The sequence below is a fragment of the Anolis sagrei genome, chromosome 1, assembly GCF_037176765.1.
Source record: "Anolis sagrei isolate rAnoSag1 chromosome 1, rAnoSag1.mat, whole genome shotgun sequence".
In the NCBI taxonomy this organism is placed as follows: Eukaryota; Metazoa; Chordata; class Lepidosauria; order Squamata; family Dactyloidae; genus Anolis; species Anolis sagrei.
This window is the reverse complement of record NC_090021.1, coordinates 149,553,719-149,566,870: the sequence shown is the minus strand read 5'-3', so window position 1 is coordinate 149,566,870 and position 13,152 is coordinate 149,553,719. Positions and strand designations below refer to the sequence as shown.

The window sequence follows — 13,152 nt, the reverse complement described above, 5'->3', positions numbered from 1 at the left end:
AGGCGGCGGCCGGAGCGGAAAGGGAGGCCCTCCTGCGGGCCGTGGCAACATCCGCCGCCGCTTGGCGCCTTTCTCCGGGGCGGCTGCGGCCTTCAACGCGACGTCGGGGTGGCTGTACCGGCCGAAAGAGAGGACGCGGGTGAGTAAAGGCCGGGCCCATCGCCTGCTTCTGCGGCTCCCCCCGCGCATGCGCACATAAGGGCTACAGCAGCCTGTGGCTTCCTGGCCTCCAAAAGTGGAGCAAGATGTGCCATGAAGCTTCCTTTGTGACCAGGACAATTTAGGCCCCTTCTACACCGCCGTATTACCCAGATTATCAAATCAGATAATCCACATTATCTGCTTGGAACTGGATTATATGAGTCTACACTGCCATATAATCTGGATTTTATATGGCAGTGTAGAAGGGACTTAAATGAGGCAGTAAACCACTGGTGAGTTTTCCCTGTCCCCTTTATCTCCATCCCATGCCTTGTCTTGGGGCCAAAATAATAAAAAGCCCATTATTTTGTGTACACATCTTAGACCCCTTCCACACAGCTGTATAAAATCCCATATGATCTGCTTTGAACTGGAATATATAATAATAATAATAATAATAATAATAATAACTTTATTTATACCCTGCCTCCATCTCCCCAAGGGACTCGGAGCGGCTCACATGGGGCCAAGCCCAAACAACACATCAATAAACTAGAAAGCAATAAACAAAAAATAACAATACAGTTAAATAAATCACATATAGACATTAACATGCAAGGATTAAAAAACCTATGGACGGGCCAGATGTAATAGTTAAACATTAAAAAATAAATGCTGGGCATGAAAAAGGTAGGATATATCTAATAGGAAGGTTTTAAAGAAGTGAGGGGAGCGCAATCCAATCGGATAGTTAAAGTTCATTTGAGGACATTATGCTGGGAATTATTTCCTTATTCCGGGAAGGCACACTGAAACAGCCACGTTTTCATGCTCCTTCGAAAGACTGCCAATGTTGGGGCATGCCTGATATCCCTGGGAAGTGAGTTCCAGAGTCAGGGGGCCACCACCGAGAAGTCCCTCTCCCTCGTCCCCACCAATCGGGCCTGCAAGGGAGGCGGGAGCAGGGCCTGTCCAGATGAAGAAGAGACCATGTGGGTTTGTACACAAAAATGCGGTCACGCAGGTGGGCGGGTGCCAAACCATTCATGGCAGCGTGGACTCAGATAACTCAGGGTCCTTCCACACTTCAAAGCAGATATTGTGGGATTGTCTGCCTTTATATTATGGGATAAAGGGCTGTGTGGAAGTGCCCTCAGAGCCCTTCCAAACAGGCCTAATATCTCGGGATCTGATCCCAGGATTTCTGTTTATCCCAGATTATCTGGCAGTGCACACTCAAATAATCCAGTTTAAAGCAAAAAACCTGGGATCAGATCCTGAGATATAGGGCCTGTCTGGGGGCCCTTCTACACAGTCCTATAACCCAAAATATCAAGGCAGAATAACCCACAATATCTGCTTTGAACTTGGTTATCAGAGTCCACGCTGCCATATATCCCAGTTCAAAGCAGATAATGTGGGATTTTATTCATCCTCGAAGGGCCCTCATATAATCCAGGCTACTGTTCCGTTATCTGGGCCACAAGGGGGCGCTAGACAGAAAATGAGAGTCTATTTAACAGGGTGGGGGGACGGGGGTTGGTCCCCCTGCTTTCCTGTTATTCCCCCCACCAATGCCCCCATCATGGAAACAACTATCCTTTATCACAGGGATCCTCAAACTAAGGCCCAAGGGTCAGATACGGCCCTTCAAGGTTATTTACCCGGCCCTCGCTCAGGGTCAACCTAAGCCTGAAATGACTTGAAAGCACACAACAACAATCCTATCTCATCAGCCAACAGCAGGCCCACATTTCCCACTGAAATACTAATAAGCTTATATTTGTTAAAATTGTTCTTCATTTTAATTATTGTATTGTTTTTAAGTGTTTTTTGCACTACCAATAAGATATGTGTAGTGTGCATTCATTCATGTTTTTTACAAATTATAATCCGGCCCTCCAACAGTTTGAGGGATTGTGACCTGGCCCTCTGTTTAAAAAGTTTGAGGACCCCTGCTTTATGACATGGGAAATGGGGAAGAATAAAGAGCAAAAATGGGGAAAATAATTTTCCTCCTTCAACTCCCCCCTCCCCCTTAAAAGTTTGCCCCGATAATGGAACAGTATTTAATCTAGTTTAAAGCAGATAATCTGGGATCAGATCTTGGGATATCAGGCAGTGTAGATCCAGACTTGGTCTATTATTATACTCATTATACTGGTTTGTCTGACCTATGGTCTCCTTTTGTTATAGACTGCAATGGAGCTCCTTGAAGAAGACCTCACATGCCCCATTTGTTGCAGTTTGTTTGATGATCCACGGGCCTTGCCCTGTTCACACAACTTCTGTAAGAAATGTTTGGAAGGGATCTTGGAGGGAAATGCCCGGAGCATAATTTGGAGGCAGTCTCCCTTCAAATGCCCTACATGTCGAAAGGAAACTACTGTTACCGGAGTTAACAACCTCCAAGTCAATTATTCCCTGAAAGGTATTGTGGAGAAGTATAACAAAATTAAAGTGACCACAAAAATGCCTGTGTGTAAAGTGCACAGTGGCCAACCTCTCAACATTTTTTGCCAGACAGACACACAGTTGATATGTGGTATTTGTGCAACTCGAGGAGACCATATAAAGCATGTCTTCTGCTCCATCGAAGATGCTTACTGCCAGGAAAAACGTGCTTTTGAGACGTTGTTCCAAGGGTTTGAGACTTGGCGTTGTGGGGATGCACTTTCCCGACTAGACACTTTGGAAACTAGCAAGCGGAAAGCCCTGCAGATGTTGACGAAGGACTATGACAGAGTCAAAGACTTTTTCGAAAAATTGCAGTATACACTGGAACAAAAAAAGAATGAGATACTTTCAGACTTTGAGACAATGAAGCTTGCCGTTATGCAAGCTTATGACCCAGAAATCAATAAACTGAACACAATCATACGAGAACAACGGACAGCATTTAACATTGCGGAAGCTTTTAAGGATGTGTCTGAACCCATTGTATTCTTGCAACAGATGCAAGAATTTCGAGAGAAAATCAAACTGATCAAGGAAACCAGATTGCCTTGCCTAACTGTAGAGATCAGCTCTACGATCAAAGACTTTGATACCAGCCACTGGGAACAATTTAAGTTAGCAGATGTGGACAAACTGTCTTTACCTCAAGAGAAAAGCAATGCGAAAGGGGTAATTTCTCTGTTCTTTTCACCTACATTTATCCTGACAACTTTGTTTTGCTTGCTTATCCTTGGTACTATGCAGATGTGCTACATGGATGTTGTTGTTGATACTCTCCAGTACTGGAAGACTCTTGCCTCGGCATTAAGTTCACGTTATCTGGCAGATACAGCAGAGATTGCAGATCACGCCGCCTTCTATTGGGAAAAAATGACTGACAGCGCATTTCTTCTTAGTGAAAAATGTGTGAACTATGCTCAGGTGATATTGGATAACGTTGCCCAGTTTGTGTGCAAATACAAACTTTTATAACTAGCTCTCATGTACAAAGACTATTTGAAGTGGTTGTTTTAGAGCAGGGCTGGTGAACAAGTATTCCTCAGGTGTAGGAATGCATCTCCCACAATCCCTCACAATTTATTATACTGGCTAGATTTGATGGGATTATTATCCAGTACATGGACGACCCAGCCCCTGCCCTGGAGCTTTAAAAGATTCATCTGAAATTATTGCTAATCATTAGTGTTTTTTTAAATTAAATAATATTGATGTATCAATAACATTTTCCCTGTGGTCCAGATACATGTTGACATGTTTTATACTCATGGCTTCTGAAATAAGTTAATTATGTAAAGTTGAAAATGCTGACAAATTATTTATTTAAAACTTTTATATCCCGATATTCTCACCTCCGTAGAGGGACTCAGACCGGCTTACAGCAAGGATTCAGTGCTACTAATACAAGTTAAAACATCATACGACAATACAAGATTAAAATATATATAGATAAAATACATATATACCAAATGCCAAGGTAAAATCAAAGAAAACAATCCTTCTGGCACATATCTCTCAAAGTTTCCCAGTGAACCCACCCCAAACCTACATTTTCAGTGTGCCCTTCCAAGAGCAACAAAGACGAATTTTGCTACTATCATTGTAGCAGGATATGTTATTATGACAGGCATCCTCCAGGATATGACAGAGCTCCTCTGGAAGTGCCTATGGGTGACGCCGTCGCTGTGCATCCGGCTATAGACAAAAAGTTCCTACATTGTATGCTGACATGAAGGTCATAAAGGAATGGGAGCTACCACACTGAAAAAGTGGGTTGAAGCAGTTTTGGTGGTGGTTCAGTCTGACCTCTACGACAACCAAAAAAGTGGGTTACAATGACATATGTTAACACACTAAACAGATGCCAACACTACTTTTTATTTCTTCTATTTAATAATAATAATAATAAATTCATTTATACCCCGCCACCATCTCCCCAAGGGGACTCGGGGCGGCTTACATGAGGCCAAGCCCAACAACACATCAGTAAAAACAACAAAGTAATAATAATAATAAAACTTTATTTATACCCCGCTACCATCTCCCCAAGGGACTCGGTGCGGCTTACATGAGGCCGAGCCCAAAGTACATCAACAGTAAAAGCAATAAGAAAACAATCAATACAACAGTTAGAATAAATCTCATAAACAAAAGTAAACAATAGACAGTAACAATAACAACAAGCATTTAAAACCTATGGCTGGGCCAAATGTAATCATTTAAAATTTACAAAATAATGCTGGACATGGACAAGGTAGGATATAACTGGTAGAGATGGGGCAACGGAAAAATAAAACAATACAATTAATATAACTCACATATAGACTGAAAAGGCTGGAAAAAACATGTTTAATGTGTAATGTGAATTTGTGTATATAACAATATGTAACGTGTTTACATAAAATGCAATATGACTGAGTAAATTTCATAGTGGAAGAGGTAAATGTTTAGACACTTATATACAGCATCATCAGCAAGTGTGACTTTTTTTTCCAATCATGTATGTTGTAACAATCTGTTATAAGTTTGTATACACAAATGAAAAACTATTTTTGTCTTCAGATTGTACAAATTTTATAATTTTTCTACCTTTTACAAAGAAAAGAACAAAATAAGCAACATTAGTGTTTTTCAGTGTGTTGCTTAAGTTGACTCTGATCCTAAAGATAATATGGAGGTAAATCTGACTAATTATCAGGAAATTAAATATTCGGTATCTGTGCCAATAGGGAAGTCTCTCCTGCCTTTCTGATGAAGTCAGAGAGAAGTCATTCTGCATCTAACCTGGAATATTGTTTCAAGGCACAGTTCCAACAATCTTGAGCAGTGAGACATGGGGACATATTCCATTTTTGTAACTGATATATGAGGCCTACAATTTAATATTACTCCTTTTCAGAGCTTCACTTAACTGAAGCAGGAATAAGGAAACTGTGGCCCTTCAGTTGTGGTTGGTTGTGTTTTACCTCTGGTTTTTGGGCATGTTTATTAGCTGATGTCATTTGGAATTGCAGGACCATTAGCTCTGTTTTCTGTTTCTCATCCTGCTTTTCATCTTGAGATGATTACACTGTTTAGCTAGTATTGCACCACCTGACATCTGTCGGGAAGTAGCAACCAGCAATGAAAGGACCAAGACATTGACATCTCCAGCCCATCCTCTGTTCGGATATCAGCAAGCCAATGCCTTCAATCAAAAAACAGCTTCCTAAGACCTACAGGGATACTTGCAGGAACACCTCAGCAAGCAAGAGTCCAAAAGTGGCAGGCAAAAACCCAGAACTTCAATCAGTGGCTGAGACCAGATGAGAAACTCCCTCCTGGGCACACACAAGAGTGGACAACCTGGAAGGCGCTGAACAGGCTGCACACTGGCACCACAAGATGTAGAGCTAACCTTAAGAAATGTGGCTACAAAGGAGTCCATGACATGTCAGTGTGGAGAAGAGCAAACCACAGACCACTTACTACAACGCAACCTGAGCCATGCCACATGCACAATGGAGGACCTTCTCACAGCGATATCAGAGGCACTACGAGTGGCCAGATTCTGGCCAAATGACATTTAGCACAATGCCAAGTTTTAAAACTTTGTGTTTTTAAATGCATTTTAACTGTACCCTCAACTTGCTTCTGATAAATAAATAAATCGTACTGCACAAAAGGAAACGCCTCCCTCTCTCCCTCCTCTCTGGTTCAGTGCTGCAGCAATGCTGATCCAGCCACATAAACATTTCCTTGCTTTGTATTGAGATTGCAGCATTTCTGCACTGCTTGGAGGGAAAGGGAGTTTCCTTGTTTTCCAAGTAAAATATTGTATGAGTGGAGTTTCTAAGTGCACATAGATGTGTGAGTGGAGTCAAGTGTGATAGTGAATATATGTGGATAGGCATTCAGTAAAATGAAGTGAATACATTGATGTGGAGTGTGAAAGAAGAGGAGGTGAGTGTGGACAAAAGTAGGGGTGTGTGTGTGTGTATAGATATATCTCCATCTATAGCAGTGGTTCTCAACCTTCCTAATGCCGCGACCCCTTAATGCAGTTCCTCATGTCGTGGTGACCCCCAATTATTTTCATTGCTACTTAATAACTGTAATTTTGCTCCTGTTATGAATTGTGATCTAAATTTCTGATCTGCAGGATGTATTTTCAATCACTGGACCAAATTTGGCACAAATACTCAAATTTGAATACAGGTGGAGTTCGGGGTAGATTGATTTTGTCATTTGGGAGTTGTAGTTGCTGGGATTTATAGTTCGCCTTCAATCAAGGAGAATTTTGAACTCCACCAATGATAGAATTGAACCAAACTTGGCACACTGAATTCCCATGACCAACAGAAAATACTGGAACTGTTTGGTGGGCATTGACCTTGCGTTTTGGAGTTGTAGTTCACTTACATCCAGAGAGCACTGTGGACTCAAACAATGATGGATCTGGACCAAACTTGGCATGAATACTCAATATGCCAAAATATGAATACTGGTGGAGTTTAGAGAAAATAGACCTTGACATCTGGGAGTTGTAGTTGCTGGGATTTATAGTTCACTACAATCAAAGGACATTCTGAACTCCGCCAACTATAGAATTGGCTCAAACTTCCCACATGAAATCCCCATGACTATCAGAAAATACTGTGTTTTCTGATGGTCTTTGACGACCCCTCTGACACCCCTTTGTGACCCACTCAGGGGTCCCGACCCCCAGGTTGAGAAACACTGATCTATAGGCTGCAGGCTGTGGCTTTCTCCTTTGGGACTGTAGCCCCATCAAGTAAAAACCTGCCAGAACATTAAGATTTTCAGTGTGGGAGGCTTTTGTCAATCCAGCCACCATCACAGGCTCACTTGGTAAGGAAACTAGAGAAAGAGAGAGTGTCTTCTCGGCGGAAAAATGAGATCCTGGTCAGTTGAAAGGGATACATGTGAATAAACATCTGATCTGTGCAGAATAGCGTTGCCTCAGGATTTGGGTAAAGTCAGACGTGCTGAGGTGGGTATGCTAATTCATCCAATTCATGGGATTGAAAAGAAAGATTCCCCCTGTCACATGCAATAAAAGACCCTTTTATTCCCCTTACACCATTCCTCAAAATAAAAGAAGCACAAAGAAAAGTAGCACTTCAACTTGTTTCCAAACTTCCTTTTAATTTCAAACTAATATCATGAGTGAAATGAAGCCTTCAGATTACATGAGACTTGGATATATAAACAAAAACATTTGAACCTTTGGAGATCAATTGAAGTCTTCTTCCAAAATGTATCTGGGATAGTTTTCCACTTTTCTGCCTATCTTCAACCCTACTTCACTATTCCCTCATGCCAATGTTGCAACCCCTCCCCGCAAAAAACTCCCCCTGAAAACAGAAAATTGAGGCTGAGCTCCTATAAAAAGACTTTCTAAAAAGGAACTTTTTTTGTCAGAGAGTTTGTTAACTGAGATATGTCATAAATAAATGTCGTAAAGAAATAAAATAAAATAAATATTTAACTCCCAAGTAACCAGCCCTTTGTATATTTACTTTGTATGTGTACATGGTGTTTGTTGCTAAGGAAAACAATACCAGCTTAGCTTTTCTTTTCCATACCACACCTAGTGAAATATGCTGTTTTGGCTCTACTTATTTTTGAGACACAGCAGTTGAAGACTTTTTTTTTTTGGTTTAATAAGAGAGGATGAACAATCAAAGTATGATATCTTTGAATGTAGGAGGACTGAAATTCATAACATGGTCTTCTACACTGCAGAAATTCCCTGAGTCTAGGCTGGCAAGAATGCTAAATGGCAATGACCCGGAATTCAGGTTGGTGAATGGTGTTATTTTTGTGGATCGTGATGGAATTCTGTTCAGCTACATTCTAGACATCTTACGAACCCTCCAGATTTCCTTGCCCACTGACTTCTCCGACTACCAGAGGCTGCAAAGGGAGGCTGTTTTCTATGAGCTCTATCCTGTGGCCGATCTCCTAAGTCAAGAACATTTGCTGAAATCAAAACCAGAGATCTTGGAAATACGGTTCTTGCTCCAAGAAACCCAGGCTTTTTTCCGGGTTTTTGGTTCTTTCAGCCTCACCATCAGTGAACTCGCGGGAAGGATCACTGTCTTTGAAGAGAAACTTACAGGGACAAGCTGGAAAAACCATGAGGTACCTTCTCAGAAGTTTCTGACACCCCTTTTTCTGGAGAAGCCCTCTCATCATGATCTTGTTTTTCAGTGCGGCACTGACTACAATGATCAATTTGTAGCAAGGTACTTTAATTGCCATTTGTAGATATCTTGCCTAACACTACACAAACAATATATTGGGATTGATTTCTTAAATTATTTCAGTCACTGTTAGAAAGAGATAGAAAGCACCTGAGCTGGCCAAGAAAACCTTTGGTTCCTGCTTATCTTGGTTTTAAGTCAAGAGTGGGCACATACAATCCATGCCCTAAGCCCAGGCTCTTCATGTGCCGCCAGCTCATCTCCAGCCTAATTGTACACAAAAATTGGGCAGAATCTCCTCCCTCCCAATCTCCTCCCTCCCAAGCATGGGTGGCCATTTGGAATCCTTTCTGGTTTTGAAAAAAAAAAAGACTCCTATGAGTATGAAATAGACTTATGGGGAAAATTAGCAATAATACAATATTATTTATTTATTTATTTATTATTTATTAACTTTATTTGTACCCCGCTAGCATATCCCAAAGGACTCGATGCGGCTTACACAGGCCGAAGCCTCAGAACACAATACAGTAAAAAACATAACATAACAATAAACAAAGCAAATCAAATAGTTAAGCAAAATAACAACAACAGTAACAATACATCAAGACACTTTAAAACTGGGCCGGCCAGCGCAATGGGGTACAGGGTTAAAAGTGCTGGAATAGCAGGAGGAACGTAGGATTAAAATAGTGCGGTGTGCAGTAATATTAATTGTACTAAAGTGCTTCTAGGACTTGGGATGGGGGATTCCTAATCTGAGAAGGCACATCGGAACAGCCAAGTTTTTTAGGTTCTTTCTGAAAGCTGCTAAAGTAGGGGCCTGTCGAAGATCTTTTGGGAGGGCATTCCAAAGTCGGGGGGCCGCCACAGAAAAGGCCCTGTCCCGTGTCCCCACCAAGCGCGCTTGCGACGTGGGTGGGATCACAAGCAGGGCCGTATACACTCGAGTATAAGCCGACCCAAATATAAGCCGAGGCACCTAATTTTATCACAAAAAACTGGGAAAACGTATTGACTCGAGTATAAGCCGAGGGTGGGAACTGCATCCACTATGGATAAATTTCAAAATAAAAATAGATACCATTAAAATGACATTAATTGAGGCATCAATAGCCTAAATGTTTCTGAATGTTTACATAAAACTGTAATATAAGATAAGACTGTCCAACTCTTATTAAACCATTAACCTCCTTCAATGTAAATGTGCTTATTATTAAAATAATAAAAATAATAGAGTAAAATAATGAAAATGTAATAAAAACAGTAATAATAGAGTAAAATAATAAATGTAGTAGTAATAGGGTAAAATACTGTAAATGTAATAATAGTAATAATAAATATATTAAAATAATAAATGTAATAATAGTAATAGTAATAAATAGATTAAAATAATAAATGTAATAATAATGATAATAATAGAGTAAAATAATGTAAATATAATAATAATAGAGTACAATAATTTTATTTATTTATTTATTTATTTGGTAGTTTTGTATACCGGTGTTCTCACCTCCATTCGAGGGACTCGGGCCGGTTTCCAACATCAATATTACAGACCGTCATTAAAACATCATATTTCTAAATCACATTAAAACATTGAAACAATTAAAATGGCAAAAATACAATCATGATTACAGTGGTCAGTCGTCATCCAAGTCATTATTCGTCGTCATACATCCATATCACAGGATCATGGCTCATTCATTGAATGCCAATCCCCAAAGCCAAGTTTTCACCTGTTTCCTGAACGTTAAGATAGAAGGGGCAGTTCTGATCTCCAGTGGGAAGGAGTTCCAGAGTCGAGGGGCCACCACCGAGAAGGCCCTGTCTCTCGTCCCCATCAGCCGCGCCTGTGAGGCCGGTGGGATCGAGAGCAGGGCCCCTCCAGACGATCTTAGTAATCTTGATGGCTCATAGGGGAGGATACGTTCGGACAGGTAAATTGGACTGGAGTCGTTTAGGGCTCCGTTAAATGTAATAAAATAATACTAATAACAGAGTAAAAGAATAAATAACCTTGACTTGAGTATAAGCCGAGGGGAGATTTTTCAGCCTAAAAAGGGGGCTGAAAAACTAGGCTTATACTCGAGTATATACAGTATATTGGTTCTCATTTTCAGACAGTTGGGAGAAGTGCAAACTACAAGGGAGGTTGAAAATGGTGAATGTTTTCATGGGGAATGGAGCACGTCTAGGCAACCTCGAACCTCTGGAGGATGCCTTAACTCTTATATAGAATTTGTTGAAAAAAGAAAAAGGAAGAATGCTGCAAGATAGATCATTCAGTAAGTTTATTCAGTGTGTATTTTAAAATATATATGTCATCAAAGTCCTAAATTTAAACAGGAAGTAATAAATCTATGGCAACATCAGAATGTGTACGACTAAAGGAAAATTTCAATTCAAATGGTGACAACAGCACAAATCAATTATTTCTGACTAGAGCAAAACATGTACTAATTAGTGATAAGCTGTTTGAGTGCATTTGTCACCTTTGGGTGGGAGAGGGAAAAGGAGTCACTGTTTTGTGAGATAGACTAGACCAATGGTTCTCAACCTGGGGTCCCCAAATGTTTTGGCCTTCAACTCCCAGAAATCCTAATAGCTGGTAAACTGGCTGGGATTTCTGGGAGTTGTAGGCCAAAACACCCAGGGACCCACAGGTTGAGAACCACTGGACTAGACAGAAAAAAGGAGGTTACTTATATACAGGCAAACCCCAAGTTACAAACAATATAGGTTCTGTAGGTTTATTCTTAAGTTGAATTTGTGTGTAAGTTGGATCTGGTACATTTTTTAAGCGTAACTCCAGCCAAATATATCTTTGGATAGAATAGGGAAGCGTTAACACCCCTGCCGCCTGCACCCCCATTCAGAAGATTTTATCTTACTTTCTGTCCTTGTGATAACTAGATTTTGAAAAAAATGGCTCGTTGTGGAAACAAGGATGGGTAATAAAGCTTAAGTGGAGACACCTTTTGATAACTCTTTTGGGAGTGAATTTCCCTTCCCAGAGACAGATTTCTCTCACTTCCTGTTGTCTCACCCCCATTCTTAACTAGGAGTTGTTTGTAAGTCAGATGTTTGTAACTCAAGAACTGCCTGTACACATGTGCATTTATGAGAGAGAATTCACACTTACATATTGACTTCTGTCTTAATTCCCCATTTGTAACTTACTTTATTGTCTTTCTATACTATAAAATAGCCCATATTGTGTGTAAAATTGGTTATACAATGTGGTTTGATTCATCACCTTCATTAATTCTTTTAAGAAATTAATTACTGGGTGTATGGTATAATAGTGCCTCAAGGCAAATTTCAAAATAGGACCTATGGCGTGAGGGTGGAGTGCCCAGGTGAGAATGGTAAATACAAAAAATGGGACGTGACTTTTTTTTTATGTCTTTTTAAATGAAAATTCCAGCCCCAGCTTGCTGTCTCAATAATTAAAGCATATGGGAACATACATATTTCCGGAATGCTGCTTTCTTCCAATTGGAATTGCTTCTTTGACAAGTCCAACAATCCCTTCCACAACTTCTTGAAGATCAGACAATTTCACATTGACTTTCCAATATGTTATTTCCCCTTTTAAAGGCTTTTTAAAGGAAATATAACTGTTCAAAAGCTGAACCAAATGCATTCATATTTCATAAGAATTCTTAACACTAAAATATTTCCCTGTAATTTTTTTCCAGGTATGTTTCTATAAAACCCGATCAAAGGAAACTGTTTAGTGGTGCTAATGTTCTAGGCCTGTTGATAGACATCTTACTGAGAGAAGGGTTTCGTTTAATAAGCACCAGAACTGTCTCAGCCGAAGAAAAAATTGAATGTTATTGTTTTGAAAGAACAAGGTATCAAGAACCTCTGGTGATCAATACAGGACAAACACAGGGAGACACTACTGAACCACAAAGAAAGGCAACCCAAATGCACAAAAGGAAATAACGTCTATGTGCTTGTACAGCTGTACCAGGAGCTCCAACTTATTTTCCTTTCTATTGAGTGTTTGCATGTATTCCAAAGTTCCATGCATTTTGCAATAAGGTGGCTTCCCTTGGTTTGCAATCATAGGGCCAATGACCCATCAATAATCATTATGTTCTTTAGTTTCGCCCCTTTTTCTGGGTTAAGGAGGGAAAAAGGGGACCTCTAGTTCAGTTCACACAGAGAAGCCTTTCGTACAGGATGTGAATCAGTTCCACCTGTAGAAAGCTTCGTCTTTTACAGCTTTGCTGGGGGGATCCAGTCCCACAGCTCTACAGAGAACTACAGCATAGCCTTTGTTGGGGAATTTAGTTCCACAGCTCTACAGTCAGTCTTCGCTGAGAATTGAAAG

General features: G+C 40.4%; 2 protein-coding genes across 2 annotated transcripts; both read left to right on the top strand.

Annotated features, from left to right (window-relative positions):
* TRIM13 (tripartite motif containing 13) lies at nt 1-6,264 on the top strand. Its single transcript, XM_060785073.2, has 2 exons — nt 1-139; nt 2,338-6,264. The coding sequence occupies exon 2, from the start codon at nt 2,344-2,346 to the stop codon at nt 3,568-3,570; it is 1,227 nt and encodes a 408-aa protein (XP_060641056.2). The 5' UTR covers nt 1-139; nt 2,338-2,343; the 3' UTR covers nt 3,571-6,264.
* A 1,990-nt stretch (nt 6,265-8,254) lies between these two features.
* On the top strand, nt 8,255-13,152 carry KCNRG (potassium channel regulator). Its single transcript, XM_060755020.2, has 2 exons — nt 8,255-8,846; nt 12,509-13,152. Exons 1-2 carry the CDS (start codon nt 8,272-8,274, stop codon nt 12,759-12,761), a joined length of 828 nt encoding a protein of 275 aa, XP_060611003.2. The 5' UTR covers nt 8,255-8,271; the 3' UTR covers nt 12,762-13,152.